The 19,866-nt window shown below is 38.0% G+C and overlaps 1 protein-coding gene across 1 annotated transcript in view; it reads right to left on the bottom strand.

Annotated features, from left to right (window-relative positions):
* Positions 1-19,866, bottom strand: part of COL24A1 (collagen type XXIV alpha 1 chain) — a 378,533-nt gene that overhangs the window by 176,036 nt on the left and 182,631 nt on the right. The window contains exon 25 of the mRNA XM_036755470.1: positions 9,221-9,274. Within this exon, the coding sequence (XP_036611365.1) occupies positions 9,221-9,274 (54 nt within the window). The remainder of the gene's footprint in view (positions 1-9,220; positions 9,275-19,866) is intronic.

The following is a 19,866-nucleotide window of genomic DNA, read 5'->3' as shown; positions in this document are numbered from 1 at the left end:
GCCAACCTTTGCTTTTGCCACTAGGTGGCGATGTGGGAGTGTACAACTAGTTGCCTGGTCCTCAGAAGTTAATTAAATTGAATCCCACAGGATTTATTAAGTGTCATGTGAAAGATGCTGAGGTTACAGAGATAAAACAATGGGGAAAAAACCTGTCCCTGTCCCTAATAAACAAATAAGAATATACATCATAATTTAAGATGGAGGGAGAGACAATCGTCACAAGAAAAATAGACTTGGGGATGTTAGAGAAACAGCTTCTTCTCTCACAGAACTAACACTTGAACCAGAGAGCAAAGTAAAAGCCTTTTGTACCCCTTTATCATAGCTCAGTCCATTACTAGTTCTGCAAGTGTAGGGCTGTATGAGCAACAGTTTGGTACTGACAAAGAATTGCTCATTCTCTCTATGGACAGTTTAGCTCCCCGAATTTCTAGGAACTTGACATTACCCAGGAAATTCTATCTCCTCTATCATGAAAGCTGGTTCCTGGGACTCTTCAGAAATTCAACTTTGTCCAAGAAATCTCCCCTCCTCAATCCAGGAGACTAGGTTTCGGGAATTCTTGTCTCTTTTACAGAGACAGAGGTTGAAGACTTCCCACCATTCAGCCACATGGATCGCCTTTTCACAGGTGTCATTTTTCAGGTGACAGAGTTAAGTTACTGCCTTTCTAGAGCTAGGGCCAAGAATTTAGGGTTCAGGAACACTTTACAAGTGACATGGCTAAGAGGCCCAGCCTCTGCCTCACAACTATTAGTAGGACTCTGTGTATTAGTAAGTTCTGTGCCCAATGAATAGCCTCCACTCTGAAACAAACAAAAATCATTTATTTGTTGCTATAAAATGTTGCTATTTTGGCCTTAGAACCAAAGATATTCAACTACCATTCACTCATCCACAAACATTTCTGGAGAAAGTCTACTCCCAGACTCTTACACCAACTTGAGCAGGGGTTCTTAACTTTTTTAAATGTGTCATAGACCACCTTGGTAGTCTGATGAAGCCTATGGATTCTTCACAATAATGTCTTAAAATGTATAAATAAAACATATAGGATTATGAAGGAAATCAATTATATCGAAGTAAAGTTATCAAGATATTAAAATAAAAATCAAGTTCATGAACGCTAGGTTAAGAATCACTTGTCTAAAAGTATGTTTTTCAAACTCTTGGCTCCATGGCCATCCCTTCCTTCCTTTCAAAGAACATTATCAATCAAAAGCCTTTCTTCAAGCATCATTATATTAGTAAAAAGTTTAATTGGAATACAAGATAATAAAATCAGAAGCATTGCTTACATGTAACATGGATTGTATATTCCATCCAGTCCCTGGACCCAGATTCTTCCAAAAGCAGAAATCTCTTTAAGCCTTTAGAGTCTGACCATCTGACTTGGTTTGCCTGTCTCTCTTTCTTTTCTCTCTCATTCACCTCCTTATAACAGCATAGAATTGGGGATAATAATTAACCTGGAAGTTCAGTGTTCTATTTCAGACATTCTGTCTCCTTGTGAAAGGGAGGGGGATAAATGCAGTTAATTCATGACCAACTGTCTGCACTGAGATTAGAGAGGTGTCCAAGCTTTCATTATAGTTGAAGGAACATGGGAATCAGAGAACACATGATTGCTCCCTGGGGTCTCAGGAGCAGGAGTTTGAGTGTGCCAATTTGTCTCTCATGCATTTATCTATCTTTGTGACTTCCAGCACCAAAATAATATACTGATAAAATGCTCATATCACCATCCTCATTGCCACAGATCAAACACTGGCAGGACAAAGGCACCTCAGCCGACACTGTAGTCCTCTTAGTTATTGTCTGCTTCATCCTCAGAGGTCCTGCCAGTCCTATGCCAGTCAATATTCCCTGCCTGTAAGCCCAGGAGACCAAACAGGGAGGTGAAGCTATGTCAGAATTCCAGAGGAGTGCTAGGGAAGTTAGAATGCCTCCATCACATCTTAATTTTTTGAAGATCAATATTTATAACCAGAAAAGGCGATGTCTTGGCTAACATGCTAGTTATAATCTCCCCAAGTAGATTGTAAAGGTGTTGATAAATATTGTATTTTATACATTTCTGGTGCTTGTAAAGGTGTTGATAAATATTGTATTTTATACATTTCTGGTGCTTAGAATAAAACCTTGCATGTATGTAGACATTCACCAAAAAACGTTGATTGAACACTACTTGGATAATGACAAATGGTCGCTCTAATAAAGTAAGTACATATATGTTTATTAGGGTTTTGTTTTATTCAGTTGTGTCTGTGACCCCATTTGGGGTTTTCTTGGCAAAGATACTGGAGTGGTTTACCATTTCCTTCTCCAGCTCATTTTACAGATGAGGAAATTGAGGCAAACAGGGTTAAGTGACTTGCCCAGGGTCACACAGCTAGTAAGTGTCGAAGGCCAGATTTGAACTCACAAAGATGAGTCTTCCTGACTCCAGTTCTGGAACTCTATTTACTATGCCGCTTAGCTATCCCAGGATTATTGTATCCCATGTTAAGAGAGCTTAACAAATGGGATGCTTAGCTTGTGAATATAGCTCTGCTATTTTCACTTGCATTAAGATGCATATGCATGATCCTATGAAACAATGGAACAAAATGCCAAATATAATAACCGTAACAGTGTGTTTTGGGACATTTCTATTTAGAAATGGCTTCACAAGTAGATTTTTCTCCGGAAATGTTTGTGGATGAGTGAATGGCAGTTAAATATCCTTGGTTCCACGGCCAAAACAATAACATTTTATAGCCACAAATAAATGACTTTTGTTTGTTTCAGAATGGAGGTTATTCATTGGGTAATTTTACTTTCTTCAGAATTAATAAAAATTAGGTTTATGTAATGTTATTGAGCGTCATGTAAAATTGCATATTTGCGAGTCAATGGCTAGATTTTGTAGCTCTCAATAAGACTTATTGAGTCAAGTACATAAAACCATCTATATAAATACACACAAATAGATTCTGTAATTAATAAACTCATGCTTAACAAGAGTTTCTAATCCTATTTTGAGGTTTTAGGCAATGAGTAGAATATGAAGGACATCTTTAGAGCAGTGCCAGAATGTTCTGGAAACAATTCAGCTGGTTTGCAAATGAGGCTATCTTAGATTTCAGTGAAGCCACATAGAATAGTCCTATTGTCTACCCTAACTAAAACTTTGTAAAACACTAAAGAGCAATTTACGTTATCAGCGTAATATAAATTAACTATCTGCAAGCAAATAACAAAATATGTACAGCTAGGAGATGATATAATGTAGTGGGAAGAACATTGGCTTGAGTCAAAGGATCTGGGTTCAAATCTCACTTCTGATATTAACTATATGAACTTAGGCAAATCACTTACACTCCCTGGGCGTCACTTTCCTCATGTGTAAAATGAGGAGGTCTGAGTAGATGGCTTCTAAGGTCTTTCTATTTATGGCTCTATGATTCCATGAGAACAACAACCACAAACAGGAACAGCCAACAGCAACAACAGCTCTTTGCATTTATATGCTTGGTAGTATCTTCCTAATTCTCCCTTTGTCTTTTCTACATTACTGAAAACAATACGAATTTCAAGAAAAATTTTAAAAAGGGGAAAAAACCTAATTTCTTCATCACCTTTAAATATATGTAATTTTTTTTCTTCAGAGTCTTTTGAACTATAAAACAAAATCAAAATGCTTTTAATAATAGCTTAGCATTTGCAAAACACTTGACATATATTATCTCATTTAACCTTAGCAAAGTATTTAACCCAACTAGTATCATGTTTTTGGTACTGATGAGCTTAAATCTTTATATTTATTTAACAATAATGGCCAGCACTCCCGGTGCTTCAAGTTCGGCACAGGATTTCACACTTTATTTCATGCTCTCAGCAACCCTGTGAGAAAGGTAGTGCTATTATCCCCAATTTTCAGATGAAAAAACTGAGCCTAAGAGGAATTAAATGGTGTGCTCAGGGTCATCCAGTTACTGAATGTCTGAGTCAAGATCTGAACCTAAGTCTTCCTGTCTCTAAGACCAATGCTGTATCAATTGTTATCACCTAGCTGTCTGAATACATTTAAAGAATAAAGCCAGTTTTTTAAAAGGACATTTAGTATGCACCATCAGTATACACCACTAAAATCATCCTCTGGTGCCTCATCATGGCAGACAGATGAGACAGAATTATCCAGGACTACTCCAGCAGAACACAAAGCTACATTGGATTAGAAATTCATGGTATCCAATCTTAATTAGGCATTCCTTGTATCAAAATAGTCCATTTCCTCCCTAAGTGATTCCCTATCTCACTCTTCATGGAAGCTATTCCAAGTCTTCTCTTCTTTCCTAGATATACCCATATCCCTTCCTTCCATCACTCTCTTCCCCCAACTTTGGCTGAGATCCCTGACTCTTACTTCAATGAAAAAAAAATTGAATCCCTTTGCAAGGAGCTACCTTTTCCCCCTTTCCCTCCATCTCAAAACTCATTGACATTCTCATACTGTCTCTTCCTTTCCTCCAATGTCTGACAATAAGATGGCCCTTTTCTTCGCCAATGCTAACTCCTCTATGCATGCCCTTGATCCCATCCCCTACTGTCTTTTCCAGCAGATTGCACACTCAGTTTTCTCCCTCTCTTGAATCTTCAGTTTCTTCCTATAAACTGGTTCTCTCCTTATTGCCTTCAAACACATCCAAATCTCCTTAAAAACCCTTCAAAAGACGCTACCATCCCTTCAAGCTATTGTCCCATATCTCATTTCCCTTTATAAAGCAAAACCACACTGTCCACACTTACTGCTTCCACTTCTCTCATTCATTTCTCACCACTTTGCATTCTGGCTTTTGACCTAATTATTCAACTGAAACTGCTCTTCACATTTACTAATGATCTTTTAAATTAATGGCCTTTTCTCAGTACAAATCTTTTCTGTGTGCTGCATTTGACTCTGTTGATGACCCTCTCCTCTTAGGTACCTTCTCTTAGGGTTTCCATGTCACTACTCTCTCTTGGTTCATCTACTAACTTTCTGACTCCTCACACTCTTTTGCTGGCTTATTATTCACATCACTTTCCCTAATTGTGGATATTCTACAAGGTTCTGTTCTGGATCTATTCTCTTCTCCCTCCATATTCTTTTTCTCTCAGTATTCTCATCAGTTCCCATGGGTTTAATAACCATCTGACTCTCAGAGCCATGTATTGAGCTCTAATCTTTCTACCAAGTTTTAGTCCCATTGCAAACTGCCTATTGAATATTTCAACTGGAATGTCCCAAAGTTAAATTCAAGAAGCCTAAAACTGAACTCATTATCTCTTCCCCAACCCTTGTCATCTTCCAAACTTCCTTATTTCTATAGAAGGTACCAGCATCTTTCTAGCATCTTAGGTTTTTAATCTTGGTGTCATTTATGACTTCTCACTGTCCTTAACCCCACCTACCCAATTAGTTATCAGATCTTGCTATTTCTACCATCTTTTACCTCAGATCTCCTCTCTCCACTCTCTCCATTTACATAGCTACTACCTATGTCAGACCTTCATTATCTCTTGCCTAGATTATTGTAACAGCCTCCTAATTAGTATCCTTGCCTTAAGTCCCTCACTGTACACTTCTATTCTACACACTTCTGCCATACTAATTTTCCTTAAGCAGAGATCTGGCCATTTGATATAGGTCAATGGCTTAAAGCCCTAAATAACCTGGCCCCAATCTACCTTTCCAGACTCATTGGATATTACTCTGCATCTCATACTTTGTAATACAGCCAAATTGGTCTCTCTGCTCCTCACTCATAATACTCTACTTCCTAGGGCTTGGAGTCAGGATGACTTGGATTCAGGTCGACTTGGATTCAGGTCCTGCCTCTGACACATACTTGAGTTCTATATCCTTGGGGAAGTCACTCAAACCTTTGTTGCCCCAGGAAATTTTATTAGAACATAATGACTCGGTTGTTCAAAGTTGTTCTTAGAACAATATTACTGTTGTCTTGGTTCTGCTCATTTCACTCTTAATTATTTCACAAAGTCTTTCCATGTTTTCCTAAAGTCAACCAGCTCATCATTTCTTACAGCACAATAGTACTCCATCACAATAATATGCCACAACTTGTTTAGCCATTCCCCAATTGACAAGCATCTCAATTTCCAGTTCTTTGCCATCATGAAGAGAGCTACTATAAGTATTTTAGAATATATAAACTCTTTTCCTTTCCCCCCAGTCACCTTGGGGAACAGACCTAATAGTGGCACTGCTGGGTCAAAAATATGGTAGCCTTTTCTAGGGTAGGGTGGGTAGGGAGGGAGGGAAAAAAGTACACAGAAGAGAACAGAAGAAAACTTAGAAGGATGGAAGGGTAGCTTTGAAAATTAAGTATAATATTTGCTACGTAGTTTTTAAAAAAGTAAACAGTGTGAAATGGTAATTCATAGTTTTAAATTGAATCTTCTTTTTATGTTGTGCTGTGTACATGGAAATGTTCTTTTTTTGCCTTTTTGTATTTAAGTTCAAAATGAATAAATTTTTCTCAACAAAAAAGTAGTTGTAGATCTACAGGCAGAGGAAGCTTTCTCACTTGAAGTTCTCTACCTGACAATAAAATCAGAGTTCTAGACCCACCCCCCAAATCCTATAGAAACAGAGGTGCTATCTCTATAGATAGAAACTGACTAGTAGAAGCACTTGTGACCTGATCATTGTAATCATATTTGCAATTGATGGCCATTACTAATCTGTTAAGGTTGAGTGCCTCATCTTAATCTATTTTTCAAAATAATATTTTATTTCTCCCCAATAAGTCTTGTAAACAATTTGAACATCTAATACAAATGACTCAAACTTTTCTCATTGTTCTTTCTGTGAGGTCTCAAGCTTGGAGCTGGGAGGGGCACTGAGGTAGATGGTTCTAAACCATATTGAATTCCTTAGAAAAGCAATACTTATTTTTAATTGAATACAGTCTGCCCCAAACCATTTTTGGAGTTTCTATCCATTTCCACTACTGTTTGCTCTTGTGATGGATATCTTTCTTGATAATTAATGGAAATTCCACTTCTGAAAAAAGAGTAGGCAGGCTTCAAGAGAGGCAGGTAGGAGTGGATAAATAGTTAAAATTAGAAACTATACAGAAAATCCTTCAATTCATTAGGTAGTTGGAGACTGTAAGTTCTAATGTTGAACATTTCTAGACTCAAGCAGTTAAGCCCTGTTTAGCATAATAAGCTGCATAAAGAAACTTCTGGGATTTGGTAACTTTCCATACCAAATGTAAGCTACCAATTCTTCTTTAGACCAGATCATCTAATGCAGTACTTCATGAAGCCAATGTTCCCAAGAAAGAATGCACAGTTTTGGAAAACTATATAATTCATTTATCAGATGAATCTTGGAATCTTAGATTGTGACTACAGACTTCTTTAAATAGTGGTTTATTTCAGTGGAATTAAAATATTAACATGTAAGAGACTGCTAGTCTCCGAGGAAACAAAGATGAAAAATATTATCCAATCCCTGCCCTCAAGGGGATTACAGTCGTATGAAGAACTTCATAGTTATTTTTTCTTTTAATCTCAGGAACTTCTATACAGGGAGGCTGCATGATGTGGAAGTTTTAGCATCAGAAGACCTGTATTGAATTTCTGCTTCTTATTCTCACTAGCCATGTGACTTTAGGCAAATCAACTAACCTCTGTTAGCCTAAGTTTTAAAATGGACATGATAATATCTCTCCTGCATATATCTTAAGGTTGTAAGTATCAAATGGGATCAGGTATGTGAATGTACTTTGCAAATGACATAAATGTAAGGTATTAAAACATTACATGAGGCAAAGGGAATTAAAAGATGTGTGGTGTCGGCAAAAATACACCAGACTGGGGTTCAGCATACCTGGGTTCTAGTCCTGGCTCTGCCATTTACTAGCCATGTGACCTTGGATAAGTCCCTTCATCTCTCTGGCCTCAGTTTCCTTATCTGTAAAATGAGGGGGGGGTGTCAGACACAGTGATGTCTAAGGTCTCTGAAAGCTCCAAGATTTTATGATTCTAAATGTTTGAATATTAAAGCTTTATTGTGATAAATATCTAAATTTTTAAAAAATCTCTAAAAGACTGCTAAAAGAATCTTTCATATGAATTTTCAGGAAAAGCTGTCATAAATGAAATCATATATGTGGGCAATAACTTCATAGTACCCTTAGCTACTACATATCTTAACGGTGCCTGGCATATAGTGAGCACTATATAAATGTTGGCTATCATTGTGATTAGGATCATCTTCATTAATGGTGGTGGGTAGGGAGTTCATATTCTATAAATTAATTTCATCAGATTTTGACAAGCTTTGTGATACCTGAGTAGCCAGCTATTGCTAGAAAAACCCTGCCCCCAGCCCCTAACTACAAACCCCAGTTTTGCATGCTAAGGAGTGGACTCAGACCTTGATTGAATGTTGCAGAATAAAATTCTGGTGGCTCTTTTCTAGTCATCTTCCATTTTTTAGCTAGCATTGAACTTTTTGGCTATTCTGTGAATACACGCTTGGTAGCCTAGATGGAAGCAAATGAGGTAGAGAATACAGTTCCTTCCCTATTTGTCAGTTTCTCTTAGATAATCAGCAACACAGAAAGGGAAGAATGCTTAGGTCTAATTATTTTCACTAACTACCAACTGAAAATATGGGAAATGAAGAGTGCTTAGGTTGAATTATTTTGGATAGCTACCAGTGCTCGTTTCTTAGCTATGGAGCAGTTCTGGGGCACTGAGAACATGGTTTTATTTTTTATTGTTTCAGGGCTTCAGAGGAAGCAGGCCACTTACTGTTGACTGGATTATCTTCATATTTTACTTCCACTTGTCCCAGGAGATTCCATCAGAATGGCTTCCCTACTTTGCAAATTTGGAAGCCCTAAAGATCAAGCTGAGAACAATCATTTCCACTTACCTGGACCCTACTGATTTACAACATGCTTTGAATAAAGGGTAGTCATGAGATAACTAGACTTTTAAATTGCTTCTTACACATCTTGAAGCAAGCTGTGTGATGTAAAAGTTTTTAAATGGTTCACAGACACTACTTATTTTATAGGCTATAAAGGAATATTCTCCCATCTCCATTACGTTCTCTCCATTTTTGGAGAACAGAAGACCCTGAACATCAATTTTTATCACTTCCAAGTTACAATATAATACAAATTCCCAATAATAGATATTTTGGTTTTACCTTTGGTCCTTCAGGGCCATTTTGCCCAGGAATGCCAATATCTCCAGGAAAACCCTGAGAAGAAATATAAAAAGAGTAAAATTTTACATGCAGAACTATATTTCTCTGAAAAAGTACAACCTGATAGGCACCTCAAAATCCCCTTTAGACTTTTCAAAGGCCAAGATCATTAAAATAATGTCTCTCTCCTGAACACATGATATTTGGGACCTTCATTTCTATGGATTTGCAATTTGCATCGATGGAGGGAATAATCACATAGATGAGATAATTACTCTGTTGAAGAAGCCATCAAGTTTTGGATCCATGTTCAAGTTTAATCAATGACATGAAGGGTGTTTTTTTCCTTTTCAAATATCACATTCTATTTCACTCCAACAAAGTCTTGCTCCAATGCCTTATAGGCAGTGCTGGATTCTCAAAGATGATGTTGAGTTGTTGTGGTAATTAGGGTGGGATTTTTTTTTTTACCATTTTCTCCCTTGGAATGGGGACTTAATCAAATACCTTTGATGAGTTGTGCCTTCCAAATGTAAGGACAAGCAAAGTGGATGTTTTGTTGTCTTTGTTTTGGAGTGCCTCTCAGCACTAAGGAATCTTTGATTGAATTAGGAGTCTTTGACGACCTGCTTACATCAAGGGAAGGCCTAGGTCAGGTAGTGCCTTTACCAAGAAAGCCCTAAATGGAGTCCTGAAGAGTCAGATATAACTGAAATGACTGAACAACAAGAAATAAATTATGTTAAATCTTGTGTTATACATCATCAGAATGGGCCGCCCCACAGTGAAGGAAGCAAACAACTGTGTTTGCAAACAAGATATATGCAGGATAAATTGGAGGTAGTCTTAGAGAGAAAACACTAAGATTAAAGATTGAAAAAGGCTTTTTGCGGAATTTAGGACTTTATCTGAGACTTGAAAGAAGCCAGGGAAAATGAGGAGGTAGTTAGAACTGAGGAAGGAGAGAGTTCTAGGCATGGGAGACAGCTAGCAAAAATGCAGTCAGGAGATGGAGTGTCCTATATGAGGAATGGCAAGGGGGCCAGTGTCACTGGATCAGTTATGGATGGGGACTAAGGTGTTAGAAAACTGGAAAGGTAAGAAGAAACCAGGTTATAAAGAGCTTTGAAAGGCAAAGGATTTTCTATTTGATCCTTGAGGTAATAGGGAACCTTGAGTTTATTGAATAGTGGAGTGGTATGGTCTGACCTGCACTTCAGGAAGATCAGTTTGACAGCTGAGTGGAGGAAGGCTGAGGGAGAGACTTGAAGCAGGAAGACCAGCCAGCAGGCTATTGTGATAGCCAGGCATGAGGTGACAAAGGCCTACACCAGGGTAGTGGTGGTACCAAAGGAGAGAAGAGGGAATATAGGAGATGTTACAAAGGCAGAGGTGATTGGATTTGACACCTGATTGGATATGGGGAGGGGCAGTCAGAGAAACTAAGGATTGGAGAATGGGTTACTGGGATAATGATGGTACCCTTGATGGTGAAGTTAGGAAATTGGGGCAGGGGAGTTACTTTATTTGCCAATAAAGTCGGGAAGAAGAAAAATGATAATGAGTTCAATTTTGACTTTCAGATTGTCTGTGAGATATCCAGTTCAAGTAGGTCAGTAGGTAGTTGTGGATGCCATACTGGGAGTCAGCAGAGAGGTAAGGGCTGAACAAATAGATTTAAGAACCATATGTGTAGAGATGATCGATCAGTCTAAGAATGATAGTTATCACATTAGATGGTAGGTTGGAATCCAAGACGGTCTTGGTAGTCTAGAACAATGGGCTGAATCTAGTAAGACAATATTTAACAAAATCTAATGAAATCTCATCCTTGGATTAAAAAATAAACTGTAGAATTTGGAGGAAGGTCATGGCCAGACAACAGTTCATATAAAAAATGAGCTAGAGTTTCAGCGGACTGCAAGTGCATATAAATTGACACCATGACATTACAGCCCCCCAAAGCTAATGTTATCTTAGGTTGATATTGTGGGAAGAACCCTCTGGACATGGCATCAAAAAAGACCTGGGTTTGAATCTTAGCTCCATAACTTACAAACTGTTTGATTCTCTGCCTCAGTTTCCTCAACTATAAAATAGGGATAATAATAGCACCTACCTTGCAGTGTTGTTGTGAAGAACAAATGAGATAATATTTCTACAAACACTTAGCGCTTAGCACAGTGCCTGGCACCTAGCAAGCACTTAAGTGCTTCTTTCCTTCCTTTCTTCTCATAGACCTCTGTTTCCTTCTCAGTATAATGGGGAGAATATTACTTGGACTATCTGCCTCACAAGGGTGTTGTTAGGAAATCACTTTACAAAATCTGACACACTATGGAAATGTGAGTTATCATTATGATAATTAAATAGTCATAGAATCCACCCTGAAGGATAAACTCTGGTCCGCCTGTATTCTGCCCTCATCAGACCAGTATCTAAAGTACTCTGTCCAATTCTAAGTACTAATTTTATATTAAGTACTATATATTGACAAGCTTAGAAACAGAATTCAGGGTAGCAATAGGACTGGAGACCATACAAAAATTGGCTGAAGGAGCTGAGGTTGCCTATCTTGAGAAAGATAAGATCTAGGGCAGATATGATAATGATTCTCAAATATCTGAAAGGTTGTTACATAGATGAAGGATTGGTGGACTTTTTATTTTTAAATTAGGAACAAAGCAGGGATTGTAGAAAGGCAGAATTCAACTCCATATAAAAAGCTTTCCCCACACTGGAACAAACCATAAGTGAAATGGGATCCTTAAAAGAGGGATGGGTTTTGCCATGTAATTAAAATGGTCAAGATTGACCCCAAAGAAGAAATGGGGAGCTGCATCTCTCTCTCTCTTCTTGGTGGATGTGGGAGCCTAAGGGCATGTGACATTGAATACACATTTGCACAGTCAGCTGATGTGTTGGTTAGTTTTGCTGAATTGTTCTTTTTGACCCTTTGTCATAAGAGAGGGTTTACTGGGGAGCAAGGGGGAGTTACATATTTGGAAGTGAAAAAAATGTAAAAACAAAAAATCAATAAAACAAAAAAGCAGCAGCACGTTTATCACTGGAAGTCTTCTAGAAAATGTTGGATAATTTATAGTCACGTGAAAAAATACTCATTAAATACTGTGAATGGGGAGGGGAAGAGAGAGAGGCCCCTGGGAGAAGATGGTGAGTGATGGACATCAGGCGAGAACCTAAGAGTCATCAGCAAAGGTCCTGTGGGCATTGGGGAAGTGCTGGGGGCTATAGTCGGGGTCATCCTGAAGTCTTTGTTGGATGGCAGAACAGAGCTGGGGGAAAAGAACAAATGGCTGGGGAGCAGAACAAAGTACCCTTAGTCATTAGTCATTAAATAGTCATTACTCTGGGATATTGTAGGGAAAGTTTCTACTGAGCCATGGGTTGTACCAGATGATCTCTAACCCTAATTACAATGTTCTTTACAATTCTGAAATTTTATGACTCCATGAGTTTTAAAACATATAGCTTTAGAACTTTTTCTAGATGGATTATAACAATGGAAAAAATCCTCTTATTTTAGGAGCAAAATGTCAGCCTCTTTCCTGGAAACCAAAAGTAAAATTAAACATCTGATATTATTCGCTTTCCAAGAGTGATCAGCCTAGACCAATATAACATTTCATTGAAGTATTAAAGTGGAATGACTACCAATTGGGTGTTCAATCCTACCCTAAGGAATGCTATTCTTCCTTAGAATGAAAAGCAGGAGAGAGAGAGAGAGAGACAGAGAGAGAGAGAGACAGAGAGAGAGAGAGAGAGACAGAGAGAGAGACAGAGAGACAGAAAGACAGAGAGTGCGAGAGACAGAGAGAGTGTGAGACAGAGACACACACAGAAACAGAGAGACAGTGAGAAAGACAGAGAGAGAGTGAGAGACAGAGAGAGATGGAGAGAGAGACAGATACACGCAGAGACAGAGAGACAGACAGATAGAGACATAGAAAAAGGGAGAAAAAGAGGACAGCGATAAATACGGGATAAGGGGCATGGACAGAGATGGCAGAAACAGAAGAGACAAAAAGAGAGAGTCAGAGACAGACAAACAGTAAATGTGTATTGGGGAATAGATGTGGAATGTGTTGAAGCAAGAGAATGCACGACTTAATTATGACTACTTCCACACTCTTCAAATGATGACTTGGGAGAGGAACTGCAGAAGGTTCGTTTATACCCTAGGAGTTAGCAAGAGACAAGAGCTTTTGAAAGAATTAGCTAATCCAGACCACAAGGAACATTTCAAAACTGCTCTTTAAAGAGATGCACTGCTGAGGGTAGCAGACCTAAATAATGCCAGATGAAGCTTTTGAAGCTTTAAAAGAAGAAAGCTCTGAGTGTCTGGTTTGTATTCTCTTTTAAAAAGCCCCAAACTAAAATTTTATAAATTTTATTTAAAAAAAGGAAAATGAGAATTATTTCCAGTTGAAGTTTTTGAATGCCAAGTGTTCAGCTCAATTAGGTATTTACAGATGACTTTCAAAATTTTGCAACAAAAATACAAATCTGGCAATAAGAAAAAATAAGAGGATGGAAAGGGAATTTGGGAGTTGAGGCTCAGTAACTGGATACAGAATTTTGCCTCCAAATTCAGTACCTGGAATCAATGGTCAATGAAAATTCTTCTCTTCCATTTGGGAAGGAAGCTATTGAAAGGTAACACTATCACCAAAATGCTGGTACCTCAACAACTAATTGATGCAGAAATTTAAAAATTCAGAAAGTTGAGAAACTTCCTATTGGACTGACCTTCCAGGTAGCCCATTCTGTGTACCAACACTACTGCCAAGGCTCTCCCCATCCCCAACTCACTCCATTTCTGGCTTCTGAAAGAGATCATGCTGCACAATGGGATGGAAAAGGAGAAGGATTTGAGAAGAATATAAAAGGTAAATGAAACTGTACAAATAATTTGGAGCATTTTTGATTTGCAAAGATCTCAGATTGACTGAGGAACAGAAATTGGTGAGAAATTGAAACAGAATTGGAGGAAAGTCCCTTGAGCTGAAGGAAGCGAAAGGCTCAATATGAAGGAGGAAAAGGATTGAGAAAAGCAAAGAGGAGAAGGATGTTGGTGAAGAAAGACAAGTTTTAACAAAAAAGCAAAACAAATTGGCAAGACAAGGCAAGTAAGATAAAATGGAGGAAGTAGGGTATGGCCCTCAAGTTGTGAGATAGTACAGGGTATCCCCAAGGCTGGACACATAGGAAAATGCATATTTTGAAATATTTGGAATATTAACAGACCTTAGCCCCCTTGCCTTCTTTTTCTGGGGTTGCTAAAGGAGAAGGTGTACTCAATGAAAATCACAGATTGATTAAATGCATAAAGAGTGAATGTGCTAAAATTGATGGCAATGTGGAGTTATTGCATCGAGTTCACGTGAATCTTGCAAAGTGCATCAACCTTTGCATCATAAATGATGGAAATCATATTGAAAATGTTATTTGTTAATATTCCAATTAAACAAAATGTTGAAAAATTCATTCATTTCATTTCTTGAAAATATGCATTTTTGCCTATGTGCCCAGACTTTAGGAACACCCTGTATAAAGGACTAAAGATGTCAATGAAATGTGAGGGTTGAGCTATGAATTCTGAGGAACAGTTTGAAAGACAGGGGCTGAGGACCTCTATTAGTATGAATTTTTGCAATCAATTGCATTGTGTATGCAAAGTTTGTGCACAGTCTAATCATGGTTGTCTCTGTTTAAAACATCATCCTGCTACCTGAGGAGGCTAAGTCTGGTGGATCACTTTAGTACAAGAGCTTTGAGCTACTGTAGGATAAGCCAAATGTATGCATAAACTAAGTCTGATATCAATATTGTGAGCCCCCTAGGAACTCCTGGCTGCCCAAGGAGGGGCAAACCAGCCCAGGTTGGAAATGCAGTTGGTCAAAGTTCCCACGCCAATAAGTAATGGGATTTGGCCTGTGAATGTCTGGACTTCTAGCCTGGGTGAGATAAAGAAACTCAGTCACTGCAGTGAATATTCCAATTTTTTCTATCTCTCCTCAAGACTCCCATACTATTTCCTTCCCATAAAGAGCTCTTTTCTTCTCCTTTCTGTTCTAACATTACTCAGACATCTTTCACTATCTTTTCCTTCATTCCTGTTTCAAATGAAGAGGTGGCCCTTTTCCTTTAGAAAGAGACAGAGGGCATAGAGTGAGTTGAATATGAATGGATGATATCTGAAAAATAAAATTAAGGGGTGAGAGAGGAATGTACTGGAAGAGGGAAAAAAGGAGAGGTAGAATGGGGTAAATTATCTCACATAAAAGAGGCAAGAAAAAGCTTTTTCAGTGAAGGAAAAGGGGGAAAGGTAAGAGGGAATGAGTGAATCTTACTCTCATCAGATTTGACTTAAGGAGAGAATAACATACGTGCTCAACTGGGTATGGAAAGCTATCTTACCCTACAGGAAAGTAAAGGGGAAGGGAATAAGAAAAGGGGAAAGATAGAAGGGAGGGCAGACTGGGGGAGAGGGTAATCAGAAACAAATACTTTTGAGGAGGGACAAGGTCATAAGAAAGAATAAACAGGGAGTGGGAAAGGATGGAGGGGAATATAGTTAGTCTTTTACAACATGACTATTATGGAAGTATTTTGCATGACTACGCATGTATGATGCATATTGCATTGCTTGCCTTCTCAATGAGGGTGGGTGGGAGGGAGGAAGGGAGAAAATTTGGAACTCAAAACTTTAAAAACAAATGTTAAAAATTGTTTTTACATACAACTGGGAAATAAGATATACAGGCAGTAGGGTACAGAAATCCATCTTGCCCTACAGAAAAATAGAAGGGGAAAGGTATAAGAGAAAGGGGGTGATAGAAGGGAGGGCAGATTGAGGGAAGGGGTAATCAGAATGCATGCTGTCTTGGGGTGGGGGAAGGGGAGAGATGGGGAGAAAATTTGGAACTCAAAATCTTGTGGAAGTGAATGTTGAAAACTAAAAAGAAATACATTTTTTTTTAAAAAGCAGTTACAATTGAGTGATGGAGTCAAAAGTCATATTGCAGAGGGTTAAGATGAGACTGAGGAGAGACAAAGTGGGGGCACTGAGTATAGGGGCTTTTTCAAAGCTTTCTCTAAAAAAGAGAAGAGAGATACAGGACAATAGTTACCAGGGACTGTAGTAACTTGTAAAGGAGGGATAGCCATACTCCCACTTCAGTCAATCAACAGACCATGTTAGGTATTTAAAAACATGCAAATAAAATTATCTATACCCTGTCATCCCTTTATTAGGTGAAGATTCTTCTGTAACTGGGTCAAGAAAGGAGTGGTCTGTTCACTCCTCTAGCTAAACAAACTAACTGCAATCCTCGGGAGCTTTAAACAGATGAGAAATTTTAAGTGATCAAAAGATGATCCAGCGCAGTGGGGAAGGACTCTAGGTTGAGAAGGAATTGCTCTTGTGAGCACCGGGAGGAGAAAGTTGTCATCTCTCACTGTTCTCCTCCATTGACCATGTAATTTTAAAAGATGGGGGCAGGGAGGAACCTCCATCTCCATACTATTGTAGGATAGTTCAGAAACTCGGCCAAAGAACAAAGTTTTGATATTTTAGAAAATGTATACTTGGATTGTTGTCAAGCAGAGTTATCTGCTTTGATAGGAATTTCAAGAGTCTAAGAAGCTGTAACTTTATCAGCTTGGCTACTGATTACAACCCTTCAGGGCAGTCTTTCCTGAGTAAGTAAGGCCGAATAAAACCCTCACCTAGCTGCCAGTATTCTCATGTTATGTATCACCAAACTTACATAGGCTGGAGCACAGAACATACAACTGCTGGTTTCCAGGCCCATATCCAAAGTCTTTCCCACTTGGCAGGACCTACTATTGATTATATTTCATTGGCATAGCTTTAAAGAATCCAGGGTCACCTGATTGCCATGAGGATGAAACATTGGAATTGGATTTTAATGGCCTTTTGGATGGAGTAAATCTTGATACAACAAGATCAACATTTAGGATGGAATGATTGATTTTAATGGGCAATTTAAAAATCCTTGTGTGTATATTCCATCCCCCCTCATGGTAATGAAATTCCATGTGACTTAATAAAAGTTAGAAAATTTAATTCAGAGCTTGTGATCTTTAAAAGAAACTTCCTTTGCATGAATTATACTGTAAGGTTTTTAAAGAGCTTTTAGAATTAATTGCTAATTTATTTTGAATCCAAACTCTAAATGGAAAAGGTTATGCAATCCAGGCATTTTCTTCTTTCAATGTGTCCTCAAATCTAACCACTGAATCATTACTTGCCAATTTAAAATAACAATTTATAATTAATTATGCTATGCTTTAGTGTTTACAAAATGTTTTCTTATATATTAGCTCCTGAGACTAACAATAGGACTGAACTAAGCAGGATAGGGATTATTCCCTCCATTTTATAGATGAGGAAACTGAATGGCTTGCCCAGGGACACACGATTAGCAAGTAGAAAAAGTAGGACTATATCTCTGAGCATTACCAAAAGGAGAGTGCAATGGACTGATTATAACAAGAATCAATAAATGTAAAGTCTTTGACTTGGGTCCAAAAAATCAATTTTACAACTACAATAAAAGAGAGGGTTGTTTAGACAACAGGTGCAAAATATATCTGGGTCCACCAGCTTAATGTGAGTCAGTGGTGTGATGTGTCAGTCAAAAAAGCTGATAGATCATGGCCTGCATTGAGAGACTTCACTTTTAGGAATAGGCCAATGACAATCCCACTGTACTCTGACCTCACGAAGCCTCATCTAGAGTTGTGTTCAGTTCTGGATGATACAGTTGAAGAATGACATGGAAAAACTAGAGAATTTCCGGAGTAGAGCAAGAAGAATGACAGAGTCATGTCTGTGTCTTATGAGGATCGGTTGAGGAAATTGGGCATATTCAGCTTGGAGAATACGAAAGTCAAGGGGAACTGTTTTCAAGTACTTGAAGGATGGTCATATTGGTCAGATTAGACTTGCTCCATCTAGCTCCAGAAAGCAGAGCTAGAAATGATGGATGTAAGTTGTAATGCAGCAAATATAGGTTTGTGTCAATGAAATCTTCCTGACAATAGAACTTGAAGTGGAATGGGTTGTATGTCATTCTACATAGTCTATGCTAGCTAAGACTCTGAGATAAAGTCATACATTATTTTCTTCTGCATTTAAGTTGGAAAGAAAAAAAATCAATGGCTAACAAGTAGTAAAAACCCAGAATGACAATGAATTTCCCCAAATTTCAAGGAGAGTAAGAGAAAAAAAAACAATTCATAGTATGTCATACTTCATTTTAAGCAAAATAGGAATTATATTACCCACACTTATCTATGTCACTAGAATGCTTAAGAAACTGAATCCCAAAATACAACATCTTCCAAGAGTCTTAGGGCAGTTTAAACTTTCATAGCTTAAAACTGTCCTATAGCTTTTGGAAGACCCTATTTTGATGAAACAGGTTGAACAACTCTAAGATATTTATTTACAAGCTACTGCTGTGACTAGAGAAGCGATCCAAAAACTGAGTTTTACTGTTTTTAGGTGTACACTCAGAAAATAAATGAAAAGATCTCTCAAAAGGCCTTCCAATTGTCTCTCAGAGCTAAAAGAGTAAATAGTTGCTACCTATCAAAATGCAAATGGAGCTATTTCCATTCATCATTTTTAAGTGGGATGAGTAGTTATTTCACTAGAAGGCTGAATTATTGCCACGCTTATTGGAGAATTATTAAAAGAAAACTAAAGTGCTCCTTTGGCCAAATGCCATTTCTGTTAGGAGATTTGACGTTACTGATTCACTTTATAGCATTTCAAGGGCCAACCTTCTGGCTACTAAGAGAATGTAAAAGGGGCAAACTTTGTTTGTTTTTCTTCGTGTTCCTGGGAACCTATGACAGAATCTGCTACTTTGGTACCCAATTTTGGTTTGAAAATTTGACTACACATTGGTTTCCCCAAATGCACAACTTATAAACACCGATGTTACTGAGTCACCCAAATCAATGCTAGAAAATAGATGTGAAGGTCACGAAGCTGAAACCACATTTTTTTTCATAGTGTTTTTAAGAAAAAACTAAACCATACTTCCAATTGTCAGGTGAACTACTTCAGGTCTCTGCTCCATGAGAGAATTTTATAGCAATCCTGACCCGAGAAGAAGGCAGAGAATTGATTAATTCTCATCTCTCTTCTCCTGTCTTTTAAAATATTGTAGCGGAGAAACTATAGAAAGAGCACTAAATTGGGAGTCAGAAAGCTAGAGACAATTCATACTTGAAGCTAAGTCACAATTGGTGCAAATAAAGAATCTCTGGAAATACTCACATACAATTTTGCACTAGTTCAAATTTGTACTAGTGGAAGTTATAATTATGTAAAATGTGATAATTTTTTTCAACCCCATGGAAATATGCAGTACTTATAAGAAATAATTTTGTACTAATAATAAATAATAAATTTGTGGCTAGGTGGTGCCATAGAACACAGAGTGCTAGGCCTGGAATTTGGAAGACTCATTTTTCTGAGTTCAAATCTGGCCTCAGACACTTAGTAGCTGTGTGACCCTGGGAAAGTCACTTAACCGTGTTTGCTTCAGTTTCCTCATTGTAAAATGAGCTGGAGAAGGAAATGG

The sequence above is a fragment of the Trichosurus vulpecula genome, chromosome 4 (assembly GCF_011100635.1).
Source record: "Trichosurus vulpecula isolate mTriVul1 chromosome 4, mTriVul1.pri, whole genome shotgun sequence".
In the NCBI taxonomy this organism is placed as follows: domain Eukaryota; kingdom Metazoa; phylum Chordata; class Mammalia; order Diprotodontia; family Phalangeridae; genus Trichosurus; species Trichosurus vulpecula.
This window is presented reverse-complemented; position numbering and strand designations above follow the sequence as displayed.